Source organism: Oryctolagus cuniculus, chromosome 8 (genome assembly GCF_051225735.1).
Source record: "Oryctolagus cuniculus isolate XC-2025 breed Fujian yellow rabbit chromosome 8, ASM5122573v1, whole genome shotgun sequence".
Classification (NCBI taxonomy): Eukaryota; Metazoa; Chordata; class Mammalia; order Lagomorpha; family Leporidae; genus Oryctolagus; species Oryctolagus cuniculus.
The window spans coordinates 111,508,645-111,526,539 of record NC_142874.1 but is presented as its reverse complement, the minus strand read 5'-3'; the positions used below and the strand labels follow the sequence as shown (position 1 = coordinate 111,526,539).

General features: G+C 37.3%; 1 protein-coding gene across 9 annotated transcripts in view; it reads right to left on the bottom strand.

Annotated features, from left to right (window-relative positions):
• The window catches only part of PTPN13 (protein tyrosine phosphatase non-receptor type 13), a 241,934-nt gene that overhangs the window by 127,564 nt on the left and 96,475 nt on the right, over nt 1-17,895 (bottom strand). For all 9 annotated transcript variants that reach the window (XM_008267633.5, XM_008267635.5, XM_089303139.1 and 6 more), the window contains exons 4-6: nt 16,481-16,546; nt 13,606-13,791; nt 9,351-9,438 (exon numbers count right to left, since the gene is read on the bottom strand). In XM_008267633.5, coding sequence (XP_008265855.3) covers nt 9,351-9,438; nt 13,606-13,791; nt 16,481-16,546 — 340 coding nt within the window. The remainder of the gene's footprint in view (nt 1-9,350; nt 9,439-13,605; nt 13,792-16,480; nt 16,547-17,895) is intronic.

Here is a 17,895-nt window from a genome sequence, read left to right as displayed (position 1 = left end):
CCCATGCTACATGTTTTTAGGTTAAAGCCCCTTGTGAGTTAGGGCCATTGTATATACTGTTCCTCTGTCCTGAACACTGCTCTAGATCTTTCTCAAGATTGGTTGCTTCTCATCCTATAGTGTTTTTTAAAATTAACAGATTTTATTTACTTAAAAAGCACAGAGGACGAGAGGGAGAGGCCTCTTCCACCTGCTGATTCATTCCCAAAATGGTCCCAACTGCTGGGGCTGGGTCAGGCAGAAGCCAGGAGTTGAGAATTCAATTCACATCTCTCATGTGGGTGACAGGAACCAATCTATTTGGCTACCTGCCTAGGTGTGCATTACCAGGAAGCTGGAAGGCGAAGAAGAGCCAGAACTTGTACTGAATAAGGGATGAGGGTGTGCCAAACAGAGGCTAAACCCCTGTGCCAAATATCTGACCTTTCTTTAGCTTAATTTTAAATAGAATTTTGTCAGATAAGTCTACTCTGGAAAAATTTTAAAAATATATTTTGGTACAAAAAAAGAAAGAAAGGGGGGAGAGAGGGTAGCGTGGAGAGAGGGGGAGGTAAGGAGGAAAGGAACATCCTTACATTTCTAGAATTGTATCTAGGAACTATATTGAATCTGTTAAAAGCTAATTAAAGATTTACTTAGTATTTATTTGAGAGAGTTACAGAGAGAGAGGAGAGACACAGAGAGAGTTCTTCCATCCTGGTTCATTCCCCAAATGGTGGCAACAACCAGGGCTGGGCCAGGCTGAAGCCTGGAGCTTCTTCTGGGTCTCCCATGTGGGTGACAAGGGCCCAAGGACTTAAGCCATCTTCCACTGCTCTTCCCAGGCCATTAGCAAGGAGCTGCATTCCAAGTGGAGCAGCTAGGACTCAAACCTGTGCCATACGGGATGCCAGCATCACAGGTGGTGGCTTTACTCGCTAGGTCATGTCGACCCCTGTAGTATTTTTTTTAATAATTTAGTTCTGACAACTACAAATTGTGCTAAATAAAATGATAATATAATCATATGGAGTCATCGTAACTTTATATTACTAAAGCACTAAGGAAAAAGATCATGTATTGTTTTTAATACTAGCACCATTTAATGACTGTATTTGAGACTAAATAAAATGCAGCCTCCTTAATTGTTTTCCAAATCATTGTAAACATGTGTCCAGGCTATTGCAGTTATTTTACATCATAGGTAATAAACAGCACTGGAATCATAAATTAAGTACACTTCACTACTCATTTTGATCACAGGGAATTAAATATTTTTCTTTTCCCCTGAAAGCAATGCCGTTGGAGCTACTCTTACATTATTTATGGCGAAACATTCTTGGATATTCTCCATCCTGGTACAGGTAGCTGCTCCTTCCACTTTATATACAAAGCATGCTTAGTTCAATTTGGAAAAGTGTCTGTATTAAAACTATTCATTTATTATACATCTGTCATCACTTCTACTCACTTGCCCTTATTTCACCCCCAACTAAAACAATAACATAAGGACCATGTTTTACACTGTAAGGAGCAAAAATTAAAAAGCTTCATCATAATATTAACAAAAATAAGCAAGAGCCAAGCTGATAACAGGAGATCTGCATGGACTTGGTAAGAACCACCCATGGCCTGTGCACATCCTCCTTGGGACTTTATCAACCCTACCCTGACTGTCCAAAAATACATAAACACAGACTGAGGAGGCCACTGGGGACTCCGAACAGATTCTTCTGAGTGTGGCCGAGCAGAAGCTCCGGGTCAGCCTCCACATTCAGCTCTTCTTGTGAGAGAGTTCTCCCAGCCAGCCCTGTGCTCCCAGGCATTGGGGCTCTGCTGAACCGCCAGCCATAACGCTGAGACTGAGTGCCCTTCAAGAACCTGTGCTTTCCGGCTCAGAGACACCACCCCTGCAGATGCTGTGCAACTCTGCCCTCTACGGCTAAGACACACTGGAGGTACCCTGGAAACCTTGGGTGGTTTATCCAGTGTGTTCTGTATGCAAATTCTAATGTATGATTTCCCTACTGCATAATTAAAAGCCTGATTGGGACCAACACTGCCTCCATGCCATCACTACACAGTGACATACTACTTTTTGTATTTTCTAGTTCTCAATAAAACATTCCAAAAGCATCCTTGTAGAAAGAGGTTGATTAAACTTTTCTGAAATCTTTTAAGGCAAATATATATAGCACGGTTTATCAGAAAGACTACTGTCAACAGATCTGGGTTGTAATTTTTGCTTTCCATCCAGTCCATGGGCTTGGGAAAGCACCCAATTTCCATTTTCTCATTTCCTTCATCTGTAAAAAGATGAATATGATTTATTATACCTTCTTTCTAGAGATGAAATGAACTAACGCATATGAACTATGAGTTCTTCAGAACAAGGTCAACATAAAATCCAAAAATGTGACTCCATTTTCTATTTCTGCTTTATTTTCCTAAGCATATAATTGTCTACTGAAAAGGGATTTAAAAGATCTTTTGAGAAGAAATAGTGAAATCAGAGATCAGAAGATCTCCCCTGAAAGTGTCAGATTTATCCTGTAATATATAGTGCTAACTATAAGTGGATTTTCCAGCTCTTGGGGAGGCTCTGAGTTCAGAAAAGGTCTACAGACAACATTAGACTATGTACAATTATAAGCATCCAAGTGTAAAATAAAATCATAAACATTTTCCTTTTGGAGACTGTATACATTGCTGAAAATTAAATGGGGATCAATAAATATACTTTGAAGAGTTACAAATAAAGAGTTTAAGAACCTGAAGTCTTCATAATTGAAGACTTATATAGAAAAATCTTTCTTGTAAGACTGATTGCATTTTAACTAATTTTTTATGTGGTTAACATTATTCTTAACTAGCTTCCATTGTTGACGTTTCCCCTCACACACACAAGGGTCACAGCATCTCTCAGAAGTTAACTTCAAAATGACATTTTAACATTAAAAAAGGCTTCTGATCCCCCATCTGTCCTCATGAATGAGTCTAGTACACACAGAAAAGAAATACGGTATCATCGACATGCCCAAATTCTAAAGCACCATCATGTTGATCTGATCACGGTTTAGGTTTCTCCCTCAAGCTTGGCAGGAAATGTTTGGTTTCTTTCTGCTTACTGAAGCCATTTTATCAGCATTGGCGGTGTTAAGTAACAAGGTAGAGGCAGGCAGCCCACAAGTTTATGTCTTAGCTTCTGTGACAGATCTCAGGGGTAAGATAAAAAGAGAGACCTTTTAAGTTCAGAGATGAAAAATTTTATTAAATTTTAGTTGAACAATTAAATCACTAAATATAAGGCATTGATCCCAAATTTTCTCACTTCCTTTAGTCTAATTCTTTTTATTTATTTATTTATTTATTTATTGACAGGCAAAGTTAGACAGAGAGAGAGAGAGAGAGAGAGAGAGAGAGAGAGAGAGAAAGTCTTCCTTCCATTGGTTCACCCTCCAAATGGCCGTTATGGCCGGCACGCTGCGCCGATCCGAAGCCAGGAGCCAGGTGCCTCCTCCTGGTCTCCCATTTGGGTGCAGGGCCCAAGCACTTGGGCCATCCTCCACTGCCTTCCCGGGCCACAGCAGAGAGCTGGACTGGAAGAGGAGTAACCGGGACAGAATCTGGCACCCCAACCGGGACTAGAACCCGGGGTGCCGGCGCCACAGGCGGAGGATCAGCCTAGTGAATCACGGTGCCGGTCCCTTTAGTCTAAATCTGTACTTCACTGCTCACCTAGACATTTTCTTAATTGAAGACTGTGGTCTGGAGTTTATCGCTCTGTAAAGGTTTTGGGTTGGTGTACACTGAAGAGAATGCTTTATGCTCACTGTAATATGACACTGCTAAAAGTGAGAGTTAAGAAAGTTAAGAACTGGCACTGCCCAAAAGAACAGTAATGTTCTTCTTCAAGAGGCATTTTCTTTTTTAAAAATTATAAAATGCTTAACTAGTGAATGCCATTGCCTATCAGCTGTGAATTGCTTCTGCCTGGGAATGGCTATAATTAGTGTATTTATATGGAATCCGTCTTTGAAGTGAGGTTTTATAAATTTGAAAAAAGGAAAATTGAAAGAGTCCCTGTGCATTCCTGTTGTGGAAAGCAATGGCTAAGAAGGTCTGAAGAATCCTCTTCCATCATGCTTGACCCTGACAAGGTTATTGTATAAGCAGAGGCCCTCTAATTCTACCCAACAACTTAAACATTTTCTAAAAAAGGCTTATCTTCAGTAACTGATTACAATTCCATACAAATTCTCTTTGGTTTAGATATAGGGAAGATTTTTTTCCCAATAGAGTCATAATATGACTATTAGAGAATAAAATCAATGACAGCCTGTTTAAGGATTTCAACATTAATTTTGTAATAGTTTCTCTGTTAATTTTGTATAGTCACAGCCTTAGGCAACAAACTAAATATTCCTTGATATTATAAAAACAAAGTTATACACTATGAGAAACGGTGACTTGATCAGCCCTTGCCTGACTGTTGATGAACAACTTAATACGTTATCCCTCTTAGTATTTTTTTTTTTGGTTGTTCTACTTAATACTTTTGGTTGAATACTGTAATCAATACACAGTTATTCTTAAGTGTTGAAACTTAACTGAAAAGTGATTGCTGGTAAATATAAGAGTGGGAATAAAAGAGGGAAGAGATGTGCAATTTGGGACATACTCAAGCTGACCTGCCCCAAACGGTAGAGTTAGAAACATACCAGGGGATTTCAATTCAATCCGATCAAGGTGGCATGTACCAATGCCATCTGACTAGTCCAAGAGATCAATTTCTGTTCATAATTGATCATAATGATAGGACTAAGAGCCAAAGGGAGCACATAAACAAGACTAGTGTCTGCAAATACTAACTGATAGACTAAAACAGGGAGAGAAAGATCCAACATGGGAAGCAAGATACACAGCAGACTCATAGAATGGCAGATGTCCTAAACAGCACTCTGGCCTCAGAATCAGCCCTTAAGGCATGTGGATCTGGCTGAAAAGCCCATGAGAGTATTTTAGGCATGGAAAGCCAAGGCACTCTGGCAAAAAAAAAAAAAAAAAAAAAAAAAACTAAATGAAAGATCTCCGCGAGTGAGATCCCAGTGGAAAGAACGGGTCATCAAAGAAGGAGGTACCTTTCTCTGAAGGGAGGAGAGAACTTCCATTCTGACTACGACCTTGCCTAAATAGGATCAGAGTCAGTGAACTCAAAAGGCTTCCATAGCCTTGGCAACTCATGACAAGAGCCTAAGGTGATTACTGATGCCATAAACAAGAGTGTCAATTTGTAAAGTCAACAACAGGAGTCACTGTGCACTTACTCCTCATGTAGGATCTCTGTCCTTAATGTGCTGTACAGTGTGATTTAATGCTATAATTAATACTCAAACAGTATTTTTCGCTTTGTGTTTCTATGTGGGTGCAAACTGTTGAAATCTTTACTTAATATATGCTAAACTGATCTTCTGTATATAAAGAGAATTGAAAATGAATCTTGATGTCAATGGAAGGGGAGAGGGAGCGGGAAAGGGGAGGGTTGCGGGTAGGAGGGAAGGTATGGGGGGGAAGCCATTGTACTCCATAAGCTGTACTTTGGAAATTTATATTCATTAAATAAAAGTAAAAAAAAAAAAAACAAGTTATAAATTAAAGGCATTATAATTGGTTTAATATGGCTGATGTTTTATTGTAAGAAAATGATCTATTGTGGTGAGCTACAGTTTTCTTTATACTTTGCTTGCAACCTAATGATTAAAATATGCTAAAAAGTATAGTTACAATTTCTTTATAGAACTATCAAAGAATTATCCTATAGTTCATATTACATTGCATTTCAAAATCTAATACTTCTGAAAAATCTTTATAAACACTCTTTAACTGTTACCTCTAAAACAGTATATGATGGGCTGGCACTGTGATACAGTGGGTTTAGCTGCTGCCTATGACGCTGGCTTTCCATGAGTGCCAGTTTCAGTCCTGGCTGCTCCTCCTTTTTTTTTTTTTTTAAATAAAGATTTATCTATTTATTTGGAAGTCAGAGTTAACACAGAGAGAGAAGGAGAGGCAGATAAAGAGAGAGGTCTTCTATCTGCTGGTTCACTCCCAAATTGGCTGCAACAGCTGGAGCTGCACCAATCCAAAGCCAGGAGCCAGGAGCCAGGAGCCAGGAGCTTCTTCTGGGTCTCCCACATGAGTTAAGGGGCCCAAGGACTTGGGCTATTTTCTACTGCTTTCCCAGGCCATAGCAGAGAGCTGGATTGGAAGTGGAGCAGCTGGAACTCAAACTGGCGCCCATGTGGGATGCCAGCACTGCAAGTGGCGGCTTTACCAGCTATGCCACAGCGGGCTTGCTCCACTTCTGATCCAACTCCCTGCTAATGCGCCTGGGAAAGCAGCAGAAGATGGCCTGAGTTCTTGGGCCCCTGCCAACCACACAGGAAACCAGGATGAAGTTCCTGGATCTTGACTTCAGCCTGGCTCTGCCTTGGTTGTCACAATCATTTTGGGAGTGAACCAGCAGCTGGAAGATCTCTCTCCCAGTTTCTATAACTTTGCTTGTTAAATAACTAATTAAAAAAAATTAGTATGTGACAGTTAGTGTCTATAACATGAGGTTTTAAATCATTGAAAGTAATGTAATCCAAGCTATGTTAACATTTGAAAATCTTTAAAATTTGGTAAAGTAAATATGGCAGGGATGATCTTTTTTCTTTCTATAGACCCATGATGATTATGCAAGAGAATGAGAGTTATATTTTACATATATATAAATATACTATATATAAATAAAATGTATAAACATTTTTATTAGAAAATATGTAAATGTCTATGAAAAGTAGTCATTAATAATGTAACATTAAATTTACCAAAATCAGTAAGAAACACACAAGTAGATGAACCTTAATTTTATAACATGGCCTTTTGATGGTAGTAGGAAATGATAGTGGGGAATTCCAGAAGACATCAGAGAAAGAAAAGATAAATAGGAAAGACATAGAGAAAGGTGTGTTTTATGTGTGTATATACATAAAAGGGTAGATAGATCATATAGTTCATGGGAAATAGAATTAAAATATGTTTATTTTGGTGCAAAAACCTTAAAATTCATGCATTGATTTTTTTATAATATGCATTTTCTGTAAAGTTTTTGAAGAGCCCTTGTACACATGGATTTCACATATTTTTGTACCAAAATAAACTTATCTTTTAATTATATTTTCCCATAAACTTTATAAAGTACCTTCATACATGGGGACTGAAGTATGGTAAGAAAACACTTGTAAGGAGGGGTTAGAACTATTTTTATAATTGCCATCAAAACATTACAAACTATAAGTTAAAGTCCATGTTATGATTTTTATTTTTATCCTCATGTAAACTAATAACATATACCTTGGAGAAGAAACTTGATCTAGCCAGAAATAAATATATTATGTTAATATAAGCCAAGGTACCTTTTCAGAAAAATCATTCTCATTCACAGCAAGTTAAAAAAAAAAAGCCCAACAGACCTTCAGCTAATTGCACCATTACAGAATCACTCCATTAGAAATGATTTTATTTGACCTCTCAATACAATTAGTGCACTTCCTTAGATATTATTATCTGAATTCTGTAAAACATTTGGTCCAGATAATCAAGTGTCTATATTCATTTTTCACAATGAGAGTCTCTTACAGGTTTTTAAATAAGACAGCTGTGCTCTGATTAAAAATTAAACATCTTAGCTTTTTAAGCCATTTCATTAGACTATATTGAATAGTATATATTGGAATATATTTAAGCAATCTGTATATTTATTATCCCTTAGCATCAAGCTCAGATAAAAATTTTCACCCACAAAATATTGGTGTTAAAGTTTAGATTATCATGATTCTCAGTATTACTTTAATAAAGATAAGAGATACTAGGCAAAATTAAGTTCAACTTATTAATAAGCCAACTTTAAAACTTAACACTAAAAATTGAAATTATTACATAAAAGATTATTTTTCCCTCTTTTACTTCAAGTGTCTGGAATGTCTACTCATTCTTTTTTTTTTTTTTTAAGATTTATTTATTTATTTGAAAGTCGGGGTTACACAGAGAAGAAAGACAAGAGAGGTCTTTCATCCGATGGTTCACTCCCCAATTGGCCGCAACGGCCGGAGCTGCGCTGATCCAAAGCCAGGAGCCAGGAGCTTCTTCCAGGACTCCCACATGGGTGCAGGGGCCCAAGGAGTTGGCCCATCTTCTACTGCTTTCCCAGGCCATAGCAGAGAGCTGGATCGGAAGAGGAGCAGCTGGGTCTCGAACCGGTGCCCATATGGGATGCCTGAGCTTTAGGCCAGGGCAATGACCCGTTGAGCCACAGCGCTGGCCCCTCTACTCATTCTTTGAAAAACTGACTTAATAATTATCAGAGGAACCATTGCTATTGGCTAGCAAAACCACTGTTTATAATATTTTTTATTACTAAGCATCATATAACCCAAGGTAATATATAATAACTACAAGTCATGGGATAAATTAGTCATGAAATCAATTCAGTGAGTTGTGACCAGCATGAAACACAGAAACAGAGTAGAAAAGATTAGAATGCAGTAATAATAATGCTGTTTTCTGAAACTTTGGTTTCAGTAGTGTTTATGTTCATAAAAATATACATACATTTATTTGGTCATGCTTTAAGATAACATAAAATACCATGGTAAAATAAATAAATGATATAGCAATACTAGAAAGAAAAACAATTTACTGTGGGAATTCTGACTGTATTTATAATGTCTTCAGGCAGCAGGCATTTGGCACAGTGGTTAAGAGGCTACACGGGATGCCTGCATCCCACACTGGAGTGCTTGGGTTCAAGTCCTGGCTCTGCTTCTGATTCCGGATCCCTTGGCAATGCACACCATGGGAGGAGCAGGTGATGAATCAAGTGCTTGGATCCCTGCCACCCACATAGGAGATCCAGGTTGAGTTCTAGGCTCCCGGCTTTGGCCTGGCCCAGCCCTGGCTGTTGCCGGCATTTGAGTAGTGAATCAGCAGATGAAATATTTCTGTCTCTTGGTCTCTCTCTCTTTCTGCTTTTCAAATAAAAAGTGAAATAAGAAAAGTGACAAAGCCAGAATTCTACACTAAAAAATAAGCATAAGTAAATATTTTTACAATAATACAATAATATTTCCTGCATAACTTCAATGGATTTATTTATTAAGCTAGCCAGCATTCTGTCTGTTTCCTGCATCTACTTTGTATGTCTGTTTCCTGCATCTACTTTGTATGTCTGTTTGTATGTCTATATTATTAGTTTCCAAGACAGGTTTCATAAAATAAAGAGTGGAATGAGGTTAAAGCCTAAAAATTTCCCATTTATACACTCTTACCTGTCGGTAATCCTTTTCCTCTCAATCGGTCTCGAATAGCTTGGCTTCGATCAGCTTTTTGTTCACTGTTACAGGAAAGTTGATCTGTCTGTACACAGGTAATCAAAAATCAGGTTTGACAAAAGAATTTCCCTTCTGTTTTCACAGTAATTATCTACAGAATGACACTAGTTGTAGCTAGGGTATAACCTTAAGTAAAGAGATTCCATGTCCCATTATCAATTTATATTCCTTGGATAAGATTTATGTAGCCAAGTATGGGCTAATTTTTCTTCAGGATATTAAAAGGTAAGAAATAATCATCAAGGAGTAATCTTCTAACTGGAATGCAGTTAGCCAGATTAAAGCATGTAGTTAAAATTTCTATTTGAAAACAGTAAACTTGAAATGATTTCTTTCCCAATTGGTAATTACTTTCATCTCTCAAGTTAGATTTTGACTTTAAAAACACATTAATTTGGGTATAATAAAGCTTTCAATGATTGTAACTATTGAGGGACTATTTAAAAATTTTTTAGAAATAATTTTCTAGATTTTGCCTGACAGGAATTACATTTGAGAAGTGCTAATTCTTCAAACTAAGTGAACATAAGGGAGCTGACAGTTATATTTAAATCAATGATCTTTTGATTCCTCTTTATGATAAAATATTTAAGTAGTATTTAATAATTTTAACAAGGATATTTGCTAAAATAAAGCATCTTAAATTATGCCAAACTCCATTATGAAATATAAAAAGTTAGATGAGAAATATCAAGACATAGAGAATTGTGATGAGAAATTACTTACACCTGGCACCAAGATCGTGCATAAATGTTTACTTACACGTAAACACACATTTTTAATATTCCTCCATCAGTGAAACTTATTTACAAATGGATTAAAAACCTACGACAAGTATATTCAAGGCTAAAGCACTATGTTTTCTACCTATAAGAAGAGTTACATGGAAATGTTTCTGAAATAATGTTATCAATTAAATTGTATAAGATATTCATCCAAATGACACTGTAGTGTAACAGAAAATACAATGAGCATCCTATATCTTTGGGACTCCTGGTAGTAAGGCAACTATTAAAATAGCTGTTGCTTTCTCAACAGTTACTATATGCCAGGTACTGCTTTAAGTACTCTACAAACTTTACATTTAATCCTCAAAACAACCTCATATGGGATATTACTATTATCGCTGAGCTACAGAAAGGGGAGAAATAGCAAAGGAACTTCTGAGGGTCTTGAAGCAGTTCATCAATACTGAAATAATTATTTCTCCACAACTGTTCAGTAACATGGGCGGACAGCATATATATTAGTCCATTTTATAGATAATTAAACTGAAGTCAAAATGTTAAAACTGTTTAAGAACCAGGACAAGCAAACTGTCTTTTTCACTTTTACTCTGTGCTAATTAATTTTAGGTGTGAAAGGAACATGGTCACTTAGAATGAATTCCACACTAGTGAAAGACTAACTCTTTCTATCAGTTACTGTAGACAACAGCTCCAGGGCAGCACCATGGCTACAAACATGGCCCTTGGAGTAAGAGAGAGCCAGGTTCCAATTACGGCTCTGTCATTTACCATACGTGTGGTCATGCGTAAATTCTGAAGCTTAGTTTCTGCATCTCTAAAATGAAGATAACTTCTTTTAACCTGGGGTTAATACGATGAATAAATGTGAAAATGCACATAAACCCCATAGCACAGTGCCAGTGCTTAGCAAACATTTGAAGAATGGCAGCTTTTGGAGTTACTTCTATCTAGTGATGCTCAGGAGACTTAGCAAAAGCAATGGAAAGCTTGGGGAAGCTTTATACTTGGTGGAAATTGACTTTTGAAACAGACAAGCTCTCTCTATGCTGTTTCCAATTGTTCCTTCTACTCTTCTCTCTCACTAAATAACCCCATGACATAACCTTATACTAGACTTATTACTGTTCCCCAAACACACCCTGCTTTTTCCCATTTTATAGCATTTGTCCAAACTTTTTCTATCTAACCTACAGGATCTAGTTCAAAGTCATTATAATTTGTACCCTTTTCCTTCAAAATTCTTAAAGCTTTTCAAATTTTTAGTTACTTTTCATAGCCCCCTTTGCATTTTATAATTACATATATGGTTACAGCATATCACATAAGAGCTCCTAGATCAAGTATTATATATTTTTCAGTCTCTACACAAGTCTCACACATAGAACAGCAATAAATATTATAACACACTGAGCTAAATGCTAAACCTTAAAGGGAAAGAGATCTTTTATGTAATATGAACAATTGTTGGATAGATAACAGGACTCCTATGGGGGAGTATTTTTCAAGGAAATACAGAAGAGAAAATATTACCAGCACTTTTACAATAGCAGTAAAGTCAGCAAAGAGCACAAATTCTTATAGAAGCTCTGGTGTAACGGAAAGGTCCCTGGGCTGGCTAACAGGGCATTTAAATCCCATAGTTGCTTGAATCTCAATTTCCTCAACTGTAAATAGAGGATATTTATAGAATATCAGTAATATGAGAAAATCTTCAGGAAAAAAAAAATCCCTCCAGGAGTAAATAAATTTGGGCAATGTTTCATCCACACGCTTATTTATCTGTCTTGATGGTTAGCAACAGGTTTAGTGCATAAGGGTTCTGAGAAGTTTTGCAGTGAAAATACATGTGATTTCTTTTAATAATTTTTTCTGAAGCTTATTTGATCATAGAGGAATTTTCTAAATGAAAATATATTTGAAAGATTGTTAGAATTTTTTTTTTTTGACAGGCAGAGTGGACAGTGAGAGAGAGAGAGAAAGAGATAAAGGTCTTCCTTTGCCGCTGGTTCACCCTCCAATGGCCACCGTGGCCGGCACGCTGTGGGCGGTGCACCGCGCTGATCTGAAGGCAGGAGCCAAGTGCTTATCCTGGTCTCCCATGGGGTGCAGGGCCCAAGCACTTGGGCCATCCTCCACTGCACTCCCTGGCCACAGCAGAGAGCTGGCCTGGAAGAGGGGCAACCGGGACAGAATCTGGTGCCCCGACTGGGACTAGAACCTGGTGTGCCGGCGCCGCAAGGCGGAGGATTAGCCTACTGAGCCGCGGCACCGGCCAGATTGTTAGAAATTTTGATCTGGATGAATAGACATTCATAGGTTTCTAATAGCTTTCTTTGTTCCAAAAAACAAAAATCACGTGCAGAAACAAGATAAATAAATAAAAGTGGAACTGCTTTGTTGAAGAAGGGAAATGAGCAAACAAGCCTAAGAATCTCATTCACCCAGCCTCTCCTACCTATATTCCGCCTCACTACAGAGCACAGAGGTGCAGTGGGGACAGTCTACAAACCATCTGTCCAGAAGATTTCTGAGACTGTTTCTTATTAACTGGGAAAGTATATGAGATTTGAGTATATTCCTGGTAACCATACGATGTCTTGGTTAAGATGGGGGAGCTAACAACCTAGAAATAAGGAAGTAAGAGGAGCACAGAAAGAATACTGCGTTAAGCAGCAAATTTGTAGCCCAAACAGAATGGATCTTCACTCAGAGACCACAGCTGTAAAGTGTAAGAGCAGATGAAATTTAGATCCGATCAGATATCAAACATCAAGGAGTATCCAAGTTAGGGCCTAAAGGATAGCATATAATTTAAGAGATGTGAAACATAGGTGGAACTATTGCATATACAGTTTGCCACTCTTGGATTCTTCATGTGCCAGATGAGAGAAAATGGAAGAGTCCCAGTCTTGGGGCAATTGGGCCAGGATACAACCATTGATCTCCACTGCACATAAGGTCTAGAGAATATGGGGAGGGTTGGGGGACTACCTAAGGGCTCCAGACAAATGTGTGGCCAAAAGTATGAAGCAAAAGAAAGCACATCTAAATATTTCTAAAACTCAGTTCATATGTTAATACAACTTTCTCCTGTTCACAACAGACACTACCATTTGCTACAAGCTCTTCACAAAAAAAAAAAAAGTCTAAGAAAGAAGGAAAAAATTGATACTTCAAGGATGTTCTGATTCTATAGTATTTCCTGAGATATAATTCTAAAGAAAGACCAACTCTTATAAAATCTCAGACTAAGTTATTGTAATGGGTTTCTAAATTTTAGGTATTCTTTCAAGAAAACATCATTAGAACAAAAAAATTCCATTTCCTAGTCCTAGTCTTCATTGAGAAGACTATCTAGATGCAAGTGTTATCTTAAGCAGATACAACGACGTGCTCGTAGACTGAAGAGGTGAGTGTTTTTACCAACTGAAACTGTAGCTTACCCCAGAGAGACTTCCCAGAACCAGCTTTACCAACTGTTTCACGTAGGAAAAGGAAGGCGCACAATTGCTATTCCTGATGTGGGCGCTGCAAGCATCTAGGACAGTCCGAACAGAAACCCGTGCGTAAATCACATCCTCACACATTCCGAGCAATATGCTGTTGAGATGATCGCCAAGTTTGATGGGCTGAATATAAAGAAAGGAAAAGCTATGTTAGCAGGTGTGAGTAAATCTTCCTAATATGGAGCAAGTCATTGTAGGAACCTAGGCAACCATACCAAACACATTCAAAATACTTGAAGGAAATGAATCTTTCTCTAGTAACAGATCTTACTATTTTACCTTTCCATGGTCCCCAAAAAATTATTATTAAAAAATGGTTAACAAGCATCTCCTCAGGTAGGAAATAATATGGAAAAACTGTTTTTAATATGATAAGGAAGTCAAATTCTTTGGTTATCCAAATATTTTGGCAAAAAATTACTATACATACATATTTTTTGAGAAACAAACTATTTCCTAACCATGGTAACTTAAACGTGATTTCAAATCTTTTTAATGGCTTAAGATCATTTAAATAGGGGCTGGAGCTGTGGCGTAGTGGGAAAAGCTGCCACTTGCAGTGCCGGCATCCCATATAGGCCGGGTTCAAGTCCCGGCTGCTCCACTTCCAATAGAGCTCTCTGATGATGGCCTGGGAAAGTGGAAGAAAATGGCACAAGTCCTTGGGCCCCTGCACCTGCGTGAGAGACCCAGAAGAAGCTCCAGGCTCCTGGCTTCGGATCGGCTCAACTCCAGCCATTTGGGGAGTGAACTGTTGGATTGAAGACCTTTCTCTCTCTCTTTCTCTCTCTCTCTCTCTGCTTCTCCTTCTCTCTGTGTAACTCTGACTTTCAAATAAATAAATAAATAAATCTTTTAAAAAACAAGATCCTTTAAATATAAGTTCTAATGATGTTGGGAAAACCAAGTAGCCAGAATGTGACTTTATTTCAGTTAGCTACCATAACTTGCAAACATTATATACAAATGGCTAATAAGTCTATGAAAGGGTGGCCAATATTATTACTAACAAATCAAATGGAAACCACAAGCAGACACTATACATTCAGTTAAATGGTTAAAAATAAAAAGACTAATAATACCAAGTATTAGCGAGGAGTGGGACAGGGAACTTTAATCCATTGCTGATGAAGTTTAAATTGGTACATCCACTTTAGTCTAGACAGACGCCTTCTTTACCACCCTTCTACTTCTTATTCATTTGGGTATTATTCCATAGATGCAATGCCCATTAAGAACCTATCCTGGTTCTCCTACTCAGAAATGCCAGTTCTACTTTTCCATAGCACATTTCATTTTCTCTAACAGAATTGAATGCATCATTTTATCCTTGGCTATTTAGTTTTCTGAATCTCCTGATGAACTTTATAGGTATGGGTCACTGTTGTCTAGTATCATGTCTGATACAAGGCAGGCTCTAACTTTAAATTAATATTAAATATAACCAGAGTTATTATGATTTCTGATCATAAAATACAGCTTTATATTTCCCCTCAAATTTATACATTGATATTGACTTTCAGTTATCAGAAAACAGTCTTAATTATAGACTATAATCTCATTTCACATGTAAATTAGACTATAAAATATATGATACCAATTTGTCCAGTGATAATATAACATTTTCATTTATAGCTACAAAATTGAAACTAATAATAAGAAAATATATAGCATATTTCATGTAAAGTGAGATTAAACTGAGTTGAAACACATCATTCATCTTTCATGGACTTTAATATGTTTGAATTTTAGAGTGAAAATCTAAAATGCTTGTTAATTCTTATACTTAATAAGAAAAAACACACCTAGCTATTTTTGGTGTTGACTTCTAAATGCTTAAAATGAAATCTAATTCTATATATCTTTGCCTTGATAAAATATAGCTATTTAAAAATTCAATTACTGTTTATTACTATATGTGTATTGAATCTTAGGAATCAGAAATTATTTTAGAAAATAAAGACTAGAAGTAGCCCAGTGGTCACTGAAGCTCAAGATCTCAAAAACTATTAAATTAGTGGCACAGTGGGTTAAGCCGCCACCTGCAGTGCTGGCATCCCAAGTGGGTACTGGTTTGAGTCTGGCTGCTCTAGTTACAATCCAGCTCTCTGCTTGTGGCCTGGGAAAGCAGTGGAAGATGACCCAACTGCTTGGGCCCTGCACCCACATGGGAGACCCACATGGGAACTCCTGGCTTCAGAATGGCCTAACCTCAGCTGTTGCAGCCATTTGGAAAGAGAACCAGTGGATGGAAGGCTTCTCTCTCTTTCTGCCTCTGCCTCGCCCTCTCTGTAACTCTGCCTTTCAAATAAATAAATAAATCTTTTTTAAAAAAAGAATTAATATCTTTATCTAGTATAGCACAGGTTGTAAAGTATTATTCTGAACAGCCAGGAGAAAAAAATAAGGTTCTCTGATACTGAGACACAGTTACAGCTACTATTTCCACAGTTTTTATATGAAAAAGTTATCACTTTTAGTACAAGAATAAATCATCAAGGACATTTATAATCCCTACTTTCAGTCATTAAACTAGAACACTTCCATTTCTCTAATGACAATGAAGAGTTAACTCCATCTCACAGACTGAACTATTGAAACTGGGTAGTGACAGCTACAATTCTAAGAATATCTCAAAAAGTACTTCCTGTAGTACTTTATTGTATAAGTGTAACATCATTAATGTGAATAATTAGCACAGAGATGCTGGTGTGCCTGAAAGTATACTATAAAACAGATATAAATAGATGGAAGAGCTTTAAAACATTTGTACAAATGTAAAAAGTGTGACAAATGTAAAAAAATGACTTACTTGGCTTTGAGGTACTTCATGATCAGCCCCCCAATACAGTGTCATTCCAAGAGAATATATATGGATCTAGAAACACAATTTAAAAAAATAATTTTATACTAAAATAAAATTTAAAACTTAGCAAATACTATACAATTAGAATTTTTGTTCCAATTAAAGTGTAACATGATTTGAGAAAAATAATTTTTCAATTTTGCATAAGAGTAAATACTTAAAATAGAAGACAGATTCCTCCCCACCCCCAATTTCTTTAGCCTGTTCTCTATGGGTAATCATTTTTATTAGTCTTTATGTATTAAAAGTTCCTTTACACAATTTTGGGCAAATATGAATATATATTCTAATTACCTCTTTTATAGAATGTGAAAAAGGAAAATTTACTCAGAACCTTGCATTTCTAACTTATCAATGCCTGGAGAGTTTATCTATTTTTACTGCTGCATAGAATTCCAGTGTGTGGTTGTAGCATTGTTTATTTAACCAGTCTGTATTAGTGGGCAATTAAGATTTCTTGCAGGGGTGGGTACTTGGCACAGTGGTTAAGACACTGCTTGGGATGCTTACATCCATATCTGAGTGCCTGGGTTCAAGTCTTAGCTTGACTTCTGATTCCAGCTTCCTGGAAATGATCACCCTGGAGGACGGCAAATGAAAGCTCAAGTACTTGTGTCCTTACAGCCATGTGGAAGACCCAGATAAATTCAGGGTTCTTGGCTTTGGCCTGGCCCAGCCCCAGCTGTAGCAGGCATTTGGGGAGTGAACCAGTAGATGGAAGATCATATTCTCTCTCTCTTTTTCAGATATATAAAAGTAAATAAATAAGTCAAAAAATTTTAATAAAGATGGGGCTCACATTGTGGTGCAGTGGAGCAAACTGGCCAGCATCAGAATGCCAGTTGAAGTCTCGGCTACTCTGTTTCTGATGCAGCTTCCTGCTAATGTTCCTGGAAAAGCAGTGGAAAATGGCTCAAATACTTGGGCCCCTCCCATCCATGTGGAAGTCCAGGACAAAGTTCCTGGTTCCTGGCTTTGGCCTGGCCCAGCTCTGGCTGTTGTGGCCATTTGGGAAGTGAACCAGTGGATGGAATATCCGTGTCTGTCTCTCTCCATCTCTCTCTGCCAATCTACTTTAAATAAATAAAACAAAAATTTTCTTTAAAAGATTTCTTTTCTTTTTACCATTACAAATAATACTTCAACAAATAGACTTATGTCATTTTGTACATGCAGGTATTTCTTATGAACTGATAAAATCACAGGTAGTTTTGATACATATTGTCAGATTCCCTACATGGAACTTTTACCATTTTGTACCTCTACCAGCAATCTGTAAGAGTTTTCCAGAAGCAGAAGCTTTGTCCATAGACTGTGTTATAAAGATTTAAATTTTTGCCCATCTGAAATGTGATAAAAAA